This window comes from Cherax quadricarinatus, chromosome 28, assembly GCF_038502225.1.
Source record: "Cherax quadricarinatus isolate ZL_2023a chromosome 28, ASM3850222v1, whole genome shotgun sequence".
In the NCBI taxonomy this organism is placed as follows: Eukaryota; Metazoa; Arthropoda; class Malacostraca; order Decapoda; family Parastacidae; genus Cherax; species Cherax quadricarinatus.
In genome coordinates this window covers 1,366,989-1,386,026 of record NC_091319.1, presented here as the reverse complement: position 1 = coordinate 1,386,026, position 19,038 = coordinate 1,366,989, and the positions used below count along the sequence as shown (strand labels likewise).

Below are 19,038 nucleotides of genomic sequence, written 5' to 3'. Positions count from 1 at the left end.
GTGTTGGTCTACTGTAAGTACAGTGGACCCCCAGATTTCATCTGGTGTGGAAATCATACAATTCAGATTCTGACCACTTTTTTCGGCGAAATTTTACCCCGGATGCTCAGATGCATCCACCTGGGCCACTCATACGTTCATGACTCACTCTTGGGCACATTAAATGTCTTATTTTACATTAAAATAGACATTTTCATTAATCCATCTACGATATTTCCTTCAAAATTATGTTACATAGCATATAAACATCCCTTTGTTACTTGCTCACTAAGAGTGTCCCTCTAAGTCTTAACGCCATAGTAATAATACTAATACGTAATAATAATCACTCTTGTGCACATTAAATGTCTTATTTTATGTTAATATAGATATTTTCATTAATCCATCTATGATATTTTCTTCAAAATTATATAAGAAACACATTACATAGCATATAAACATGCAATGTTTATATGCTATGGAAGGGTGGTAGTAGTGCCAACCCTACAGCAAAAAGGGTGAGAATTACTATGGATATGAAGAAAGAGATCATTGCTAAGTATGAAAGTGGAGTGCATGTCTCCGAGCTGGCCAGGCTGTACACAAAACCCCAATCAACCATCGCTACTATTGTGGCCAAGAAAACAGCAATCAAGGAAGCTGTTCTTGCCAAAGGTGCAACTATGTTTTCGAAACTGAGATCGCAAGTGATAGAAGATGTTGAGAGACTGTTATTGGTATGGATAAACGAAAAACAGATAGCAGGAGATAGCATCTCTCAAGCGATCATATGTGAAAAGGCTAAGAAGTTGCATGACGATTTAATTAGAAAAATGCCAGCAACTAGTGGTGATGTGAGTGAATTTAAGGCCAGCAAAGGTTGGTTTGAGAGATTTAAGAATCTAGTGGCATACATAGTGTGATAAGGCATGGTGAAGCTGCCAGTTTGGACCAAAAAGCAGCTGAAAAATATGTGCAGGAATTCAAGGAGTACATAGACAGTGAAGGACTGAAACCTGAACAAGTGTTTAATGGTGACACTGACAATGTTGTGTAACACTTTAGGAATGTCATAAAGGAACGGGAGGTACAGGCCTCTATGGGGAGATATGTTGTGCGACAGAGGTCCGGTGACTCTCAAGCTGGTCCTAGTGGCATTAAAAGAAGAAGGGAAGTAACCCCAAAAAAGGACTTGCCACCTCAAGTCCTAATGGAAGGGGATTCCCCTTCTAAACACTAAGACCATCAACACACTCCCCTCTTCCCATCCCATCAATCATCACCAGATCTTCAATAAAGGTAAGTGTCATGTAACTGTGCATGTCTTCTTCAGTTTGTGTGTATTAAAATTAATACAGTGGACCCCCGGTTAACGATTTTAATCCGTGCAAGAGGGCTCATCGTTATGCGAAATAATCGTTATGCGAATGAATTTTCCCCATAAGAAATAATGGAAATCAAATTAATCCGTGCAAGACGCCCAAAAGTATGAAAAAAAATTTTTTTTTACCACATGAAATGTTAATTTTAATACACACAAACTGAAAAAGGCATGCACAATTAAATGACACTTACTTTTATTGAAGATCTGGTGATGATTGATGGGATGGGAGGAGGGGAGAGCATTATCTTCTTACTGTTTAGAAGGGGAATCCCCTTCCATTACGACTTGAGGTAGCAAGTCCTTTTCCGGGGTTACTTCCCTTCTTCTTTTAATGCCACTAGGACCAGCTTGAGAGTCACTGGACCTCTGTCGCACAACAAATCTGTCCATAGAGCTCTGTACCTCCCGTTCCTTTACGATTTGTCTAAAATGGGCCACAACATTGTCATTGAAATAGTCACCAGCACGGCTTGCAACAGCTGTGTCAGGGTGATTTTCATCTATAAAGGTTTGCAGTTCAACCCACTGTGCACACATTTCCTTAATCTTTGAAGTAGGCACAATGGATTCCACAACTGGCATAGGCTTCTCAGGGTTAGCCCCAAACCCTTCAAAATCTTTCTTAATTTCCATACTAATTCTCACCCTTTTTACCACAGGGTTGGCACTAGAAGCTTTCTTGGGGCCCATGGTCACTTATTTTCCAGAAACAGCACCGAAAACACTGTAATAATACGAAATATTCCGAGTGTATGCTTGGATGTTACCGCGGAGGCTGGCTGGTAAACAATGGGACGGCCGGCACATGTGAGGCTGGCTGAGGGCACATTGGACGCGTCTCGGACGAAAATCGGTAAGCGGGTTTTTAATCGGTATGCGCGGCAAAAATTTTGCGATAAAAGTAATCGGTATGCGGAAAAATCGCTATGTGATGCCATCGTTATGCGGGGGTCCACTGTATTTCATGTGTTAAAAAAAATTTTTCTCAATGCTTTTGGGTGTCTTGCACGGATTAATTTGATTTCCATTATTTCTTATGGGGAAAATTAACTTGACTAACGATTATTTTGACTAACGATGAGCTCTCAGGAACGGATTAATAGCGTTAGTCGAGGGTCCACTGTATCTTTATATATGCTTCTAAACTGTTGTATCTGGGCACCTCTGCAAAAACAGTGATTATGTACAAGTGAGGTGAAAGTGTTAAATGATGATGAAAGTATTTTCTTTTTGGGGATTTTCTTTCTTTTTGGGTCACCCTGTCTCAGCGGGAGACAGCCAACTTGTTAAAAAAAAAATTAATAAAGTAGCAGTAGGTAGTAGGTTGGTAGACAGCAACCACCCAGGGAGGTACTACCATCCTACCAAGTGAGTAAAACGAAAACCTGTAATTGTTTTACATAATGGTAGGATTGCTGGTGTCCTTTTTTCTGTCTCAAACATGCAAGATTTCAGGTATCTCTTGCTACTTCTACTTACACCTAGGTCACACTACACATACATATACAAGCATATATATACACACACACCCCTCTAGGTTTTCTTCTCTTTTCTTTCTAGTTCTTGTTATTGTTTATTTCCTCTTATCTCAAGGGCAAGTGGAACAGAATTCTCCCTCTGTAAGCCATGTGTGTTGTAAGAGGCGACTAAAATGCTGGGAGCAAGGGGCTAGTAACCACTTCTGTATAAATTCCTAAATTTAAAAAGAGAAACTTTTGTTTCTCTTTTTGGGCCACCCTGCCTCAGTGGGATACGGCCGGTTTGTTGAAAGAAGAAGATTAATAAAGTTTCTGGTTAGACCTGGAGGAAATGGCTCACCTGAGGTTTAGTACTCTCTTCAACTTCTTCATCTGTAACTTCCTCTCTTGTAACCAGTCTTTGTGATCCCGGCTTCCTTCCTGGCTTTCTCCCACGACCTGGCTTTCTTCCTCTGCAATTTTTAACCCTTTCCTCAGGTTCTTCTGTACTGTTCTTTCTTGGCCTACCCATTCTGACTTTTCTGACAGGTTCCTCCTGGACATCTTCATTATGATCAGATGGATCACTGACCTCAATCACTTCATTCTTGATGTCCTTTATGTCCAACTTTTCTCTTATGTTTAAATCCTGATCTTCACTTTTCTTTCTCTCTCGCTGTGATTTGCTCAGTTTTAGTGGGCTTGTTTTTTCCTGAATGATCTCCTCCTTTAAAACCTCACGTATATTTTTCCTGTGAAAAAATGTATGTATTTATATCAAATAAAATAATGAAAGAAATTATGCTTCTTTTATTATTAAAATTATGTTTCAATACAAATTCTGAATACACCTACCATCCGACTTACGACCGAGTTCGGTTCCAAGAAACTGGTCGAAAGTCGAACTTTACTACTGAATATCAACATCACATTTTTGTAATGACTTTATTTTATTGTTTCATTTTGGTATTTCATGTTTTACTTTACTTTTTATGCTGTTAGTACTGTATTTTATACTGTAAGATTTAGGATAAACACTGTGTACAACACAAATAGTTGTTTATTTCCCAGAAATTTGGCATAAAAAACATGGTCGTAAGTCGAGTGGTCGTAAGACGAGCAGGTCGTAAGTCGGGTGGTAGGTGTAATTTGGCAGCATGTGGAGTAAAATAAATTTTCCAAATATTTTGGATCTATTATAAAGCTTATTAATTCTAAATAAATCTAGTGATAGGTCATTCACTTTTCATCCATACTCCATTCATATATATTTTTCCACCTAGCAAAACAGTTAACATGATACTGACTTATAATCCATGTAACAATCAGGTACACTAACTTTTCATTTTTTTCAGCTGCAACTGATTCCTCTTCTTTCTTTTTCTTCTTTTTATCTTCCTCTAGTTGTCTTCTCTTTTCCTGTTCAACAATTTCTATTGCCATTTTTTTTTCCTCCTCTTCTCTTTTCTCTTTTAATTTTTGTACCCGCCCAGAAGATCTTCTCGGAGCAAATTCCATCATGCGCTTTCTCTGAATCTGTCAATAAAAACATTAACTAATAAGTATAATAAATAAACAGGTATATCACAAAAGTAATTACACCTTAATTTACAACAGCAACTTCCGAACTTTGAAAACAGATTGTCTTAAAACAGTACTGCTGTGTATTCCTTCAGTAGTATTCTTGTGCATAATACTAGAAATTAATCTTCATATTAATGTAAAATCAAAATAACCTTCTCTTTTTCCTGGAAGAGCCGTGGAATCTCTGGAAGGAAGTCTTCTCGGAGTGTCTGTAACAAACTACGTTCAAGCTTGGACGCACAATCCTCAAACTTTTCGGCAAGAACGTTCCAGTCTTCCTCAGAGAAGCACTGAACCTGCAAGAATTTGATTTTCTCTAAACTTTATTTAATGTTTAATAAGTATGCGCATTTTTTTTCGCAAACTGAAATAATGCTTTACGGAAGCTAGGGGTTAAGTACCACACTGTGAAAAGTGAAAAATAAGTGAAATTTACAGGAGTGTTACAATAAGTATGCATAGGTAGCTAAATAAACATAAAGACTCTTCAAACTAAAAGACAGATCTTCTGATTTCTTGTCTCCTGGTCTTCTCTGCTTTTTCTCACACAGTTCTGAATTAACATTTTAGTACAGGAGGGACTAAGACATTATCTAAGGTTTCCTCTCCAAGTGTGGGTTTATTTGTGCTTTTTATATTTCAAGTTAGATGTACAAGTATAGAGCACAAAAAAAAAAAAAACTTTCCCACCTATGTCAAAATCAAAATTTCACAAACAGCTATGTTTCCTTTAACTTCTGCCATGGCAACAAAATCTCAGACACAACTATTAGTAACTGCAGCAGAAACATTAATAAATAGATCAACATTAAAACAGATCCTATTATAAAATTCACTTTTTATTTCAAGAACCCACACTATTTAATCTTCACTGACTAAACTCGCTTAAATGTTCAATATTTTTTTTTTTTTTTTTTTTCAACACCTGGCCATCTCCCACCGAGGTAGGGTGACCCCCCAAAAAAACACTTTCATTACTGCTATATAGCAAAATGGCCCATACCAAACCACAAGAAGTATGCAAATTTGCTTCATATCCAAATACAGTACCAATAGTCTATATTTGTATTCCTACATCAACCTTCATTCTTGTATCCTATATGTTGATGCTCTCAACGTTATTTTATACTTTTATTCATTATCTCAATATACGCTACCATTAAAATACTGTAGTGGCTGAGTACATCATGAAAGACTATAGAAGTCATTCTTAGTACTACCATAGAAAATAACTCCTCTCCAAAACGTTCTCTTCTGTTCAAAAAATTAATGTCTAAATATTCTTATTTCCCAATAGTGTACAATCTCAAACTATAATATTCACAACTTTGATTATACTGTGATAATAATAATAATAATAATAATAATAATAATAATAATAATAATAATAATAATAATAATAATAATAATAATAATAATAATACAGATTCAGGGAGGGCACCATTATTACTATACTGGGGACTTATGGGTGGCTATTTGGTTGGAAGGAAGGTTATATTTATTTTTTCTGAATTAGCTGCCTAATATTTTTGCATACTATATAAGGAGCAATTATTTAGCAAAATAAGAAATAAAATTTTGAGTTACAGGGAGTGTTTTGTATAAAAGTGCAAACTGTCTGAAGTTAGAAATGAAAGAGCAAAACCATTCATACATAATATACTCAAATGTCTATTAAAATCTAAGTGGAGTATCAATTGTCAACAATTCACAGTCCACACATCAAGAAGGTTACTCCACCTGAAAAAGACACGGTTGGTAAAGTATGAAGTGTTACCTGCCAGACAGGATTTGGTATATCTGCTTCCTCATCAGTTTCTTCATTTTTGTGGCCTTTTTTCTTTCTCTTCTTTTTTCTTTTATCTTCTTTATCTTTGTCTTTATCCTTTGGTTTTCGTCTGTGTGGGTGATATAATGAATGATCCTCCCTATAAAGGCGGGTGCCGTAAAAATACCAGTAAGTAGAACCACTATCATCGTACCCAAGGGGCTCCACCCGTAAACTGTCGGATTCTAAATTCTGTAAATTAATGAATCTGTTAGAATAAAGATAATTTCTCTGTACCTTAATCTAAGGTATACATACAATGGTAAAGTTAATTTATTACAGTTTTGGTCATGGTATGCATACATTACTAAATATATTTCCATTTTTTCAATAAATTATGTGCTCGTATACACAGATTTTTCTTTTTTTAACATTAGGTGCAATTCTCAAACTAAATGCATTTTGAAATAGGTATAAGCCATAAGAAGGACTTGAAAGAAGTTTAAATTGGTGAGATACAATAAAAAAGTAAAATACAAAACAAATTACTACAGTAGAACCCATATCCACTGATTTGGTATCCGTGGTTACAGTTATTCACGATTTGCTGTGGCTCAAAAATATTTCCTAATTTTGCATAATAATGCAAAATTAGGAAGTATTACTGCAAAATTACTGCCACCATCACTACTTTTGCCCAAAGGCAAAAGTAGTGATGGTGGCAGTTCTTAAAACATTAAGAGAAGCAGTGAAGTGCTTCTCATCAGTGTAAAGTGATAATTCTCCACATATTGAGCATAATTTATCAATTAAACTTTATAATAGGTATGTATAGGATTTATATAAATATATATAGGGTTTGCTACTAATTATGTACTGTACCCACTGTAGCACATCAATGTCCATATAATTATTTGTTATTGCTTGTTATCTTAAATTGTTTTTAAACTGTTCCACTGAAATATTTCCATATTATAAATTAACCCAAACTGTACCACTATTTGTAATTATGTAAGTTTTATAAGGTAAATTTAAAACTGTTATTAATGTACTCACTGTAACTCATCAACATCCAAATAATAACCTGCTATTGCCTTCCTAATTTTAAGTAAATATTAAGTTTGCCTGAAATGATCTGCATACAAAGAGGCTTTCGGCACGTACACCCAACTATTATGTTCTTTTGTACAACTATGTATCAGGTCAAAATAAAATTATTATTATTATTATTATCCATGGTTTCAGTATCCACGGCAGGTCCTTGGAACTTATCCCCCTCAGATACAGGGATCCTACTGTACTATCTATGGTTTCGGTATCCATGGCAGGTCCTTAGAACGTATCCCCCGCAGACATGGGGGGCCTACTTTACAAAAATAGTAATATAATAATGAAGAACAAACTTAAATGGTCATCATTTACATATGAAGGCATACCTTTCAAAATTTCTAAATTTTTTATGACCTTTCCTCATATTATAACAAGATAACACTTACTTTTAAGAGATCAAGAACGTCTTCAGCTTCTAGTCTGAAATCACAGAGTGCATGAAGAATTTCTACTTTTCGCCGAAGAGGAAGCCATCGCATATCTCCCTCAACAAATAAATTTTCTCTGGTTGGGTCCTCCTGGAATATAAAGATAAGTACTGCATAACAAAATTTATGCCGAAGGGCTTGTTATATATTTATCGTTATTCAGTTTATGATAAGCTGTGGGTAGTTTTCGGCATGTTTTAGTGTGATAATCACGGATCAACAGGACAGAAGACTATAGCTATTCAGATAATCAAAGAAAGTCAAGCAGTGTGGCATATTTCTACTGAGTTCCTTTTAAGGTCATTCCCAAGCTATCTTAGGCATCTATTTACTACTAACATGGGACAGTGGGTGTAAGAAACCTGCTCATATGTCCTGCCTAACCCAGGGTTCAACCTGGGCACTTCAGTTGTGAGCCAAAATGCATGCCCAATGTGCTACACCATACACCTTAGGATAAATTCTGACAGTCTTCCTCAGGAAGACTGTGTTATGCAGGCTATTGCCTCATTGTGTTAAATTTACTAATAGTTTCATAATATAAAATAAGTTGTTTACAATGTGGAAAAAAGAGCCCCACAAATATGTAATTCATGTTGGCGTTTTGTGGACGCTTTTCGTGGGTGACGTCATGGCGTCAAATCAGGATGAGAGTGATGGGAAGATGGCTATGGGAGAGATAAGTAAAACTCTGTATAGCATTATGTGGTGGTACCCACGCTGTAGGTAATGTATGATTATTTTATGCTAATGGAAGCCTTAAGAGGAGCCTGGCCCTGTTATTGAAGTGGGACATGCATGAAGGTAAGAGAGAGTAGAAATAGTAGTGTTTACCAGCAGGCTGGGATAATACCAGTCCACTATGGACACTGGTCAAGGTAATTTTCTTATGGCCTTACTTTAAAGACCTGCTAAGAGTTTACAGATGTGTAAACTATGTTTTTGTGATGTGTATTGAGGGATGGTGTATAAACTATGGGTTTTGTGATGGGTACTGAGGGTAGAGTAAGGCATTTTTGTGATGTATATGCAGTGGACCCCCGCTTAACGATCACCTCCCAATGCAACCAATTATGTAAGTGCATTTATGTAAGTGCGTTTGTACGTGTATGTTTGGGGGTCTGAAATGGACTAATCTACTTCACAATATTCCTTATGGGAACAAATTCGGTCAGTACTGGCACCTGAACATACTTCTGGAATGAAAAAATATCGTTAACTGGGGGTCCACTGTACTGGAATTTAAATCATATCTTCATTTTCTTGATTGAAGTAGGGTTATTTAACCTTCCTTGAGGATCAAACCTAGGGTTTATCAATCACTGTATTGGCCACTAGTTTAACACTGTTTATGAGTTTACGAGGAAGTATGACCCTAGGGTGGTTTTGTTTTAATAATATTGTTTGATCAAGGCCAATGTGCTTAACCCCTAGATAGTTGTTTACCCCCCCTCCCCCCCGGAGGTCCCACTAACTTTGTAACAAGTGTAACAAGAAGATACCTCATTTTATCCCTACAGCAGCATTACTGAAAGTGTGGTGCTGTTTGTGTGAGGCCAGTGCCAGTGGTGTGGCAAGAGGAAAAATGAGATAGACACAAAAGGAGGAAAGGTGCAGTGAATGGAGGAGGCTCTATACTGAAACTAGCATCAAGAAATACACAGAAATTATGTAACATTAGCAACATAAACAAGACTAGCAAATCCCAGGAGAGTATTCACAAACTTCAAGCACTACATATATTTCAGTTACATCTGTAATTGAGGAAGTTCTCTCCAACCTCCAGCAACCTCTCTCCTCTACCCTGCCCTAAATCAACAGGAAATCACAATGGTAGGAATCAATCTTAGATAGAATTGCTTCCCTTTCCACCACCTCTTCCTTTTCTTTCCCCCAATCTTACACAGTGAAGAAATGTGTTTTAAAACATGCAGATGTGTGTTAGAGAAATGTGGGGCTCAGATTTGGTAGTATAATAATGATTTAGTGGAGAAGTGAATTTGTTGAGTGTAGGTGTGAGTTGCATGGGTGTGGGAGAGAGACAGGGGAATGTGGGAGTGAGGAAAAGAGCTTTTGGTAGTATAATAATGATTTAGTGGAGAAGTGAATTTGTTGAGTGTAGGTGTGAGTTGCAAGGGTGTGGGAAAGAGACAGAGGAATGTAGGAGTGAGGAAAAGAACTTGAAGGATGAGGAAAAGAGCTAGAAGGATAAGGTAAAAAGCCAGAGGTATGGGAGAGAGCTAGAAGGATGGGGAATAATGTTGGATTGAGTTTTGGGGGTATAAGAATGATACAGTGGAGAGGAAGTGATTCTGTCAAGTGTGGGTGTGAGTTGCAAGGGTGTGAGAGTTGAAAACATGTGGGAGAGCTTGAAGGGTGTAGAAGAGAGCTAGAAGGGAGTGGAAGAGAGCTAAAATGGAGTGGGAGAGAGCTTGAGGGGTGTAGGAGAGAACTGGGTTTGGGAAAGAGTTGGAGGGTGTGGGAAAGAGCTGGAGGGTGTGGGAGAAAGCTGGAAGATGTTCAAGAGAGTTGGAGAGTGTGGAGAGTTGGAAAGAGCTGGAGGGTGTGGAAGTGAGCTAGGAGTGTAAGAGAGAGCTGGAGGGTGTGGGAGAGAGCCAATGAGTGAGTGACAGAGCTGGAGGTGTTGCTAGACACAACATTCTTAATATACGAGACAAAGCTACAAGTACTGTACAAATATACCACAAGAAGAGATTCGGGGGAATATACTACAAGAAGAAACCGGGTAACCAGAGGAAGGAAATACAGTATCTGCACTCTGAGGCAGGGGGAAAGAGGACCTTTCTATTGTAATATCTACGCACTTTTGGCAAGACAGCTACTGAATGACTAATGGTGAATGTGTTTTTTTTTTTTTTTTGAGGGGGATCACCCTACCTGAAGAGGAGAGGGCAGGTGTTTAAATATATATAGTGAGAGAAGATTAATAGGCTTAAGTATTTGGTGAAGATTATACATTAAGTCCTGGAAATAACAGATGTCAACAATTTAAGATTAAAATCAGCCCATAGCCTCTATATGCAAATTTATATTAATGCAAAGAATTACAAATGACTCGTGCATAATTCTTTACTTTCTTCAAGATCAATTTAAGAGCACGCTTGAATAGATTAATCTTACTTCTTTTTTTATCCTTCCGTTAGCCAGCAACAAAGAAAATGATGGAAATGAAACTTATACGAGTTTTCAGTCCTGTCTGTAGCATGATCAAGTGAGGTAAACTACAAAAGTCTTGATCGTTCTCCAAGACGAACCTTAACATCATAGTGTTCACTTCCAATTAGTAAGTTACTTTTCAACAGTGACTTTTATTCTTCAAACAAAGTATGTGACTGGCAACACTCTATGAGTTTAGCTTTATCTGGAGGGAAAGAAAGAGAAAGAGGTACTACTAATACTGTATTTTAAACCTAAATGAACATGCTTAAGGATATGAGAAGCTTTCTGTATTATCTTTAAATTTTTACGAAGCGGGCTGGTAAGTCAGCACAAGATCTCGATACAATAATGAAAGCTTCACTGCGTGGATCATCATGTAGCCAAGGTGCGCGTCAGACGCATATTTTTTTCCTGACATACAAAATACCACTATAGGATACTTACATGACATTTGTGTTTAAAGAGCTTCCTTAAGTAGCTCTGGTAATTGGTGGCATTGACTGTCTTGCCGGGAAGACAGCCTTGCACCAGGCGTACTGTCAACTCGGCCAACAGTGGACTCCCTGTGTCGTCCAACCCATCGGTTAGTAAGGCTTCCTCTAACTCCTGCAATATACCACTATTCTCAGTATCTTAGTATGGAGTAAAATGCCCCCAAAAAAAGTGAAAAAAAAAATTATATGTTCAATGCAGTAGGTCATGTATATATATGAAAAACAACCACTGTGTAGTCCACTGGTTTCCAACATGTGGGCCGCTGAGTTGTTCCAAGGGGTCCACGAAGCTTCGCAACAAGTGTTGCTCCTCCTGAAAGCACTTGAGTGCCTTTATTATCCATCAATTGCCAAATAAGCATGTGGTGGGGTCAGCATTTTTTTTTTTTTGAGGTTAAAAAGTGGTCCTCATAACCGAAAACCATTAATGTGGTTTCATGTAATTATAGTGATCAACATAAAGGGGAATTACGTACTAGACCAACACTCTTCAAGACGACACTAAGTTCCTGATAAGCAGGATTGTAGTGTTTACGTCAACCTGATTTCAGACCAACTTCCTGCCGGATGGTCCTTGAGGCTTGCAGTCCCCAGCACACACCACAAGAACTACTTGAAGGTAGTTGTTCAGTTTCTTCTTAACACCTTACGGCATGGAGAGGAGGGGAGGCCAGTTACATACTGCCTCTCCCCACCCTCGTCCCTCCCTCCTTAACCCAACAGCGAGAATAACTCACCTCAATATCAAAGTCAAGAAGATCGAAGGCGGCCCTAAAGAGTGAGCAAAAGTGGGCTATACTCGGCAGCTCCCACCATGACTGGATATCTGCAACGCAAACAAAACAAATAAAGCTACTAATACTACTTACAACTTAAAAATCCAAAAATACTCCTAACAATAAACCCGGCTGGTTTCATATACTGACAAATAGGTCAAGATATCATTATTGTGAGACGACGTGATTACCTGTACATATTATTCAATGCATCAGCTCTGATTACAAAAATAAAAATGCACTGAATAACTTTAAATTGAATAAAACGAGCTTTGAACCAAAAACCATATACATTTTCTCTATTTGCAACTTACGAACGATTTAATTATGTAAATCATATAAAATACCGATAAGTAGATGAACAAGACACGTGTGCAACAGTTGGGTATCACCAACAAACTCCTAGCTGTCTTCAAGAGGGAACTCAACAGATTACTCAAAACAGCTTTTGAACAGCCGGGTTGTGGTCCATACAATAGACTGCGGGCAGCTGGTACTAATAGGTCCCCTCAAGGGAGGCTCCTTGACGCTGGTGAGGGGCTCTTGATCTAGGAAATTGGATCTGTGCTCCGGTTCCCTGAATTGAACCTGAATACCTTTCATCCCCCCCCCCCCACATGCGCTGCATAATCCTACGGGCTTAGCGCTCCCCCATACTTATATAATAATTGGTACTAATAGCTTGATCGATAAGGCCAGCAACCAGAAGGCCTCGTCTGGGGCCGGGCCGCAGGGCGGTGACCTCTGGAAGCTACTCCAGGTAAACTCCTGGTACATAAGCCAACAAAATTCGACCCTACCTCTAGTTAATACACACCAACGCTGAAAGTTTTTAGCTGATCTTTTAAGTCATTTTTATATTATCGCACGTAAAGGAGCTCAGGTAAGCCGCAAAGTACTCAAAGGCAGAGCAGAGACCGTTATTAATTCATTGGCTCTCGCATGGCCTGTAAGAGATAAATACACTCAACGCTTGTGAAACTCGACGGACGCTACACGCTACGGAGGCTGCTTTTCCAAGAGGTTAGTAAGTTTATAAAGGTACAGGTACACATAAGTACAATTATCATACAAAGTGTAAATTACCTGACTTATTTCCACTGGGGTCCTTGATTTATTTTTATTGGTTCGCCTCATGTTTATATCACTGTAATTAGTAGACTGGTCTTAGTAAAATTCACACAAGTTATTTTCCTAAATTAAACTTAATATTTAAAATTTGCTAAAGCTTTTAGATAAAAATGTCGAAAAATGTTGGAGAAAATTGCATAATAAACTATATACGGTACATTCAAATCATTATAAAGATGTTTATCTTTCCAGTTTGACAGCCATAATTTGTTTACGTCAGCAGAGGAGACAGTTCGATGTCCCATAAATTTTACAAATAAAATATACCTATTAGAGCCTACAAAGCCCACATAAAGCTTAAATCTTCCTGTAAAAAAAAAGCCCTGTGCTAAAAGTTTAAAACCGACCAGACAAAGCATTTTCCATTTATCGCACAGAATCCAATGAATTCAAGTTCTTTTCTTAACTATGTTACTATATTGATAAATTTACACTTACATGGTCTAAACTTACAGGGCAGCGTTCAATTCACAAAGTGCATCAGCGTTTAAAAATTTCGAAGCCGATCAAAAGGGGGAACATTCTCCAGTTATTGAATGAAAATCAATAGCTTACTCTTGTCAGACTGGGAACTAACTGCCACCTTTGTTCGGTTATCAGTCATTACCTGTTCAGCAGGAAGCTTACAGGTATACCTTAGGACACTAGTTGCAGGGCAAATCTTTGATTTAAAGACACGTCAGCTAACAACTGGGACATAATAGAAAATGTTTCAACTAACCAGGACCTAAACGACTTCTAGTAAATAAGTCTTAATGTTTGCTCACAAGTCTTATAAAAAAAAACTTTATATCAGTTACCAAGGTTCAAGGCTACTTTTCGCCCACACCGGCCGAAACGTCTTTAGAAAAATATTTTACATTTAAAAGTGTCCTTTAATCCCATATGCTAGCAATCCTGCCACTCCAATACACTGGAGTCATACAACTGGACAAACACCTACTGCTTGTGTAGTTTGCAAATGCTGACGCCTGGGAGACGACCCTTTCAACATTATTTCCCCGCGTTCCTTATTATTTCTTAGTCAAGTCATATTTATTTTGTAATTTAGAAGGCCAGGTCTAAGAGCAGGCCGTGAGGACGCTAATACTAGGAACCACTGTGTGTGAGTTGACTTGTCTTAGTACTTATTCAAGTGAAGTGTTTTGGATGTCTTCCCTGAGTTTTGAGCAGTTGTACCTTCGGGTGAAGGAAAGGGGAGGTAGGAGGAAGCTGAGAAGGTGATCTAGCTTCTTAGAGAGAACAAGAACATTTATCCTCGGAACAAGAGAAATGATACCAGCTTCAACGAGCATAAGCTGGTCTAAAAAAAAAAGGATTAAAATTGAAGATGAAAAAAAAAAAGTTTGAAGAAAATGCTGTCGAAAATACCAATTCTTTGGTTGTATTGCTGGACAGATGTTTCGGCCATCAAGACAACACTAAGTCACTAGAAAAGGCAAGGATGTTTCTGCTGGGGATTCTCAGATTAAATTTATTGGCAGGGCTTTCTTGAAACAGGGCAAGGGCTGGAGGTAGGTGTTTTTCTAGAGGGTAGGTTGATAGAAAAGTGGAATGAGATAAAAATGAGTAAGTAGTGGAGAGAACCCTCCTGTTACAGCATCAAGAGCGAGTATCACAGACCCATGGAGACCATAATTTAGTTAATGCGAGTCAAACCAGCTTTAGAGGCGTTGTGACACGACCCCCACAAACATAAGTGGGTGAGTACAGCTGGGTGATTACACAATACTACCCCTCATTCACCCACCACCTCCCCCACTATCAATGTGAGTGATCCCGCAGGGTAAAATGCATATGGATGAACAAGTTCATAATGGCTTGTTGCCTTACACTGCAATACCAGTTTATCAGGGTAACTGTGCTAACTGAGTGTGTGTGTGTGTGTGTGTGTGTGTGTGTGTGTGTGTGTGTGTGTGTGTGTGTGTGTGTGTGTGTGTGTGTGTGTACTCACCTAATTGTACTCACCTAATTGTGGTTGCAGGGGTCGAGACTCAGCTCCTGGCCCCGCCTCTTCACTGATCGCTACTGGATCCTCTCTCTCTCTGCTTCCTGAGCTTTGTCATACCTCTTCTTAAAACTATGTATGGTTCCTGCCTCCACTACTTCACTTGCTAGGCTATTCCACTTGCTGACAACTCTATGACTGAAGAAATACTTCCTAACGTCCCTGTGACTCGTCTGAGTCTTCAGCTTCCAGTTGTGACCCCTTGTCACTGTGTCCCCTCTCTGGAACATCCTATCTCTGTCCACCTTGTCTATTCCCCGCAGTATCTTGTATGTCGTTATCATGTCTCCCCTGACCCTTCTGTCCTCCAGTGTCGTCAGTCCGATTTCCCTTAACCTTTCCTCGTACGACATTCCCTTGAGCTCTGGGACTAGCCTTGTTGCAAACCTTTGTACTTTCTCTAACTTCTTGACGTGCTTGACCAGGTGTGGGTTCCAGACTGGTGCTGCATACTCCAGTATGGGCCTAACATACACAGTGTACAGTGTCTTGAACGATTCCTTATTAAGGTATCGGAACGCTATTCTCAGGTTTGCCAGGCGCCCGTATGCTGCAGCGGTTATTTGGTTGATGTGTGCCTCCGGTGATGTGCTCGGTGTTATGGTCACCCCAAGGTCTTTCTCCCTGAGTGAGGTCTGTAGTCTTTGTCCACCTAGCCTATATTCTGTCTGCGGTCTTCTTTGCCCCTCCCCAATCTTCATGACTTTGCATTTGGCTGGATTGAATTCGAGGAGCCAGTTACTGGACCACATGTCCAGCCTCTCCAGGTCTCTTTGCAGTCCTGCCTCATCCTCGTCCGATTTAATTCTTCTCATCAACTTCACGTCATCTGCGAACAGGGACACTTCAGAGACTATTCCTTCCATCATGTCGTTCACATATATCAAAAATAGCACTGGTCCTAGAACTGACCCCTGTGGGACCCCGCTCGTAACAGGCGCCCACTGTGATACCTCTTCACGTACCATGACTCGTTGTGTGTGTGTGTGTGTGTGTGTGTGTGTTCGTGTGAGAGAGCAAAAACAAAAGAATACCTGGAGAGGGTTTTAGGGGTCAACGCCCCCAAGGCCCGGTGACTAGAGGATTACTGCCATTTCATCTTCTAAATTAAGTGGGTGATTGCACAGTATGACTCGTAAGGGTTCAGTTTTTATTTTTTAATAATAAATAATAATAATAATAATAATAATAATAATAATAATAATAATAATAATTGGAATATTAAGTTTTCACGTTGATCTCCATGTCCATCCGTCTTGGGGTGTTGATAAGTACGAGGGTTGATGTAATGTGACCACGTTACGTTAATGGGGGTGCCGTTACAGTTCTCTCTCCACACATTTCAGGAACAAACTAACAAGAACTGGACTGAGGGTCAACCCACTGCCACACCATAGCACACTGTCGTAGCCGAAGCAATTTGTATTCACAAACAACTCATTTAAATTGATAAAATCTTGTCCTGAGAGGAGAACTAAGCTTATCATGTACCTTTTGGTATATTAAGTACTTGCAGGCCAGGTTATCGCACTAGCGGGTTAAACTTTTTCATGTAGGTGTTTACAACAAGCTATCTTCCCGTGAGCAAAAGGTTTCCTTAATAAATGTCCTAAATACCGCTTTTGTGTCTTCCTCACATATTTATGGGCATTTATTCACCATACACAACTTAACTGGTTGCTGGGAAGCACTAGAAAAGTTCAATTCTGCATGAGTATCACTCATGATGCAAGAATGCTACCTAGCCTCAGGTGTTTGAGGCAGAAGACTAAGATAAAGAATACAATATGGACTCCAGTAAGGCCTTTGATATTTCACACTTTAGACTGATGAAGAAAGTAGCGGCACATAGTCTGGAGAAATTCTCTCTTGGGTCGAGTCATGGTTGGCCAACAGGAGTCTGCATAAATGAGGGGATAAGCGAAAATGGGAACCCGTTACAAATGGTGTTCCTCAGGTGTCAGTACTAGGACCCCTTGTTCACTATACACACAGATGAAGCAATGACCACACAAGTTTGCCGATGACACTAAAACAAGTTGTTAAATAATTTCTAATGAGAACACTAGAAAGTTACAGGATAGCCTGCTGATGTTGGGTCGGAGAAGTGGCAGATGCAGTTCAAAGGGACAAATGTAAGGTTCAAATCCTAGGAAAAAACGATAATAATAGTACTTATAAGCTAAATAATACAGAACTTATCCAGATTGTGGAAAAAATGGGAGTTCTGATTAACAGAAATTTAAATCCAAGACAAGTTGCATAAATGTTCGCAATAAAACTAATAGGATTTTTGGCTTCATATTAATAAGTACAAATAATAAAAATCCTAGTTATCCTTCATTTATCTTTGGCGAGCCATCATTTAGATTGTGCTGCTCAGTTCTGGTCTCCATTTTACAGAATGGACATGTGCTGTAAAATAACAGAGAATGATAAGGAAGTTGTTATCCGGTATCAGGAATCGTTCCTACGAATACTGACACAACGCTCTCAATTTGCCCTTTATGAAAAGACTTGGAATTAGGGAAGGATACAACTGAAGTGCAGAAATGGAAAATATGAATAAACATAGAGAAAGTATCTAAGACAGGACTCGCAGCAATGAATTCAAGTTGGATAAATTTAAATTTAGGAACGACTGTTTTAACAAGAGAGCTGTAGATAAGTAGCGTCATTAGGGCGAGAAACTATGGGTATCATTAATTAAACATAGACTGGGAGGGTATATGAGTGGTGTGAATTAGACCTGCCTAGCATGGGCCAACAGGCCTACTGCACCGTTCCTTCATTTTTATGTTGTTTTCAAATCCTATTTTCTCTAATTCTAAGTTAGGTTTGACGAATAAAATGCACAATGCCGAGACTGGAACAATACACAAATAACCCATACATAGGAGAAAGAAACTTATGACGACGTTTCGGTCCATGTCGGACCGAAACGTCATAACATGTTTCTTTCTCCCAAGTTAACTTTGGTTAATTTTGGTTAGGGTAGGTTGGGCTGAATTACACAAACTTCTAAAAACGTATATTTAACAAAAGGCAAATAAAAAAAAACACTATACGTCTGGCAAAACTCACGCAACATTTAAATTTAAACTTTTTTTTTTTTTACTTACGTTGCGAGAATGCGAAAGAAAATGGGTGCCATTGCCACACAGACCTATCCATAGTCGGGTTAACGCTCTCAATATTTTTTTCTGGCACACCTACTTTCTTTCTCTTGTGCTTGTATTCTTCATTTTACACTTACATTATATTCCTGATCCCTCCTTCCCTCCATCTTCACTCTTTCAGCCTGACACAATAAGAGTCTGCTATAAATTCTACATTCACCTTCTTCACTACTCAGTGTACGTATAGCCTAGGGAAGGGGCAAGAAGCTGCTGCTATGAATACAATAAAAAATAACATAGTATGAGGTTAAACATCGCCAGAAGTGTACATAAATTGGACGTTGCCCGGTCTGTGCCGGACTGTAAATCACAAACAACAATTCACAGTGCTTTAGGATACTATGTATGATTTTAACGCCCGCAATAGAGTACGCAGCCCCAGCGTGGAGCCCACATGCAAAAGCTAAATTATTATTATAATCAAAAAGAAGCGCTAAGCCACAAGGGCTATACAGGCAAAAACTAAAGAATGTCCTAAAGTTTACAGAGCTGAGAGGAAAGTAATTTGCGACAAAAGCAAATCGGCGAGAATAAATTGTTGAGTACACACACAGCAAGGC

General features: G+C 38.7%; 1 protein-coding gene across 1 annotated transcript in view; it reads right to left on the bottom strand.

Annotated features, from left to right (window-relative positions):
- LOC128706060 (trichohyalin) overlaps window positions 1–19,038 on the bottom strand; it is a 262,272-nt gene that overhangs the window by 62,805 nt on the left and 180,429 nt on the right. Inside the window, exons 2-8 of the mRNA XM_070089295.1 lie at window positions 12,122–12,210; window positions 11,335–11,496; window positions 7,669–7,800; window positions 6,182–6,424; window positions 4,557–4,700; window positions 4,160–4,356; window positions 3,182–3,572 (exon numbers count right to left, since the gene is read on the bottom strand). Of these exons, the coding sequence (XP_069945396.1) occupies window positions 3,182–3,572; window positions 4,160–4,356; window positions 4,557–4,700; window positions 6,182–6,424; window positions 7,669–7,800; window positions 11,335–11,496; window positions 12,122–12,210 (1,358 nt within the window). The remainder of the gene's footprint in view (window positions 1–3,181; window positions 3,573–4,159; window positions 4,357–4,556; window positions 4,701–6,181; window positions 6,425–7,668; window positions 7,801–11,334; window positions 11,497–12,121; window positions 12,211–19,038) is intronic.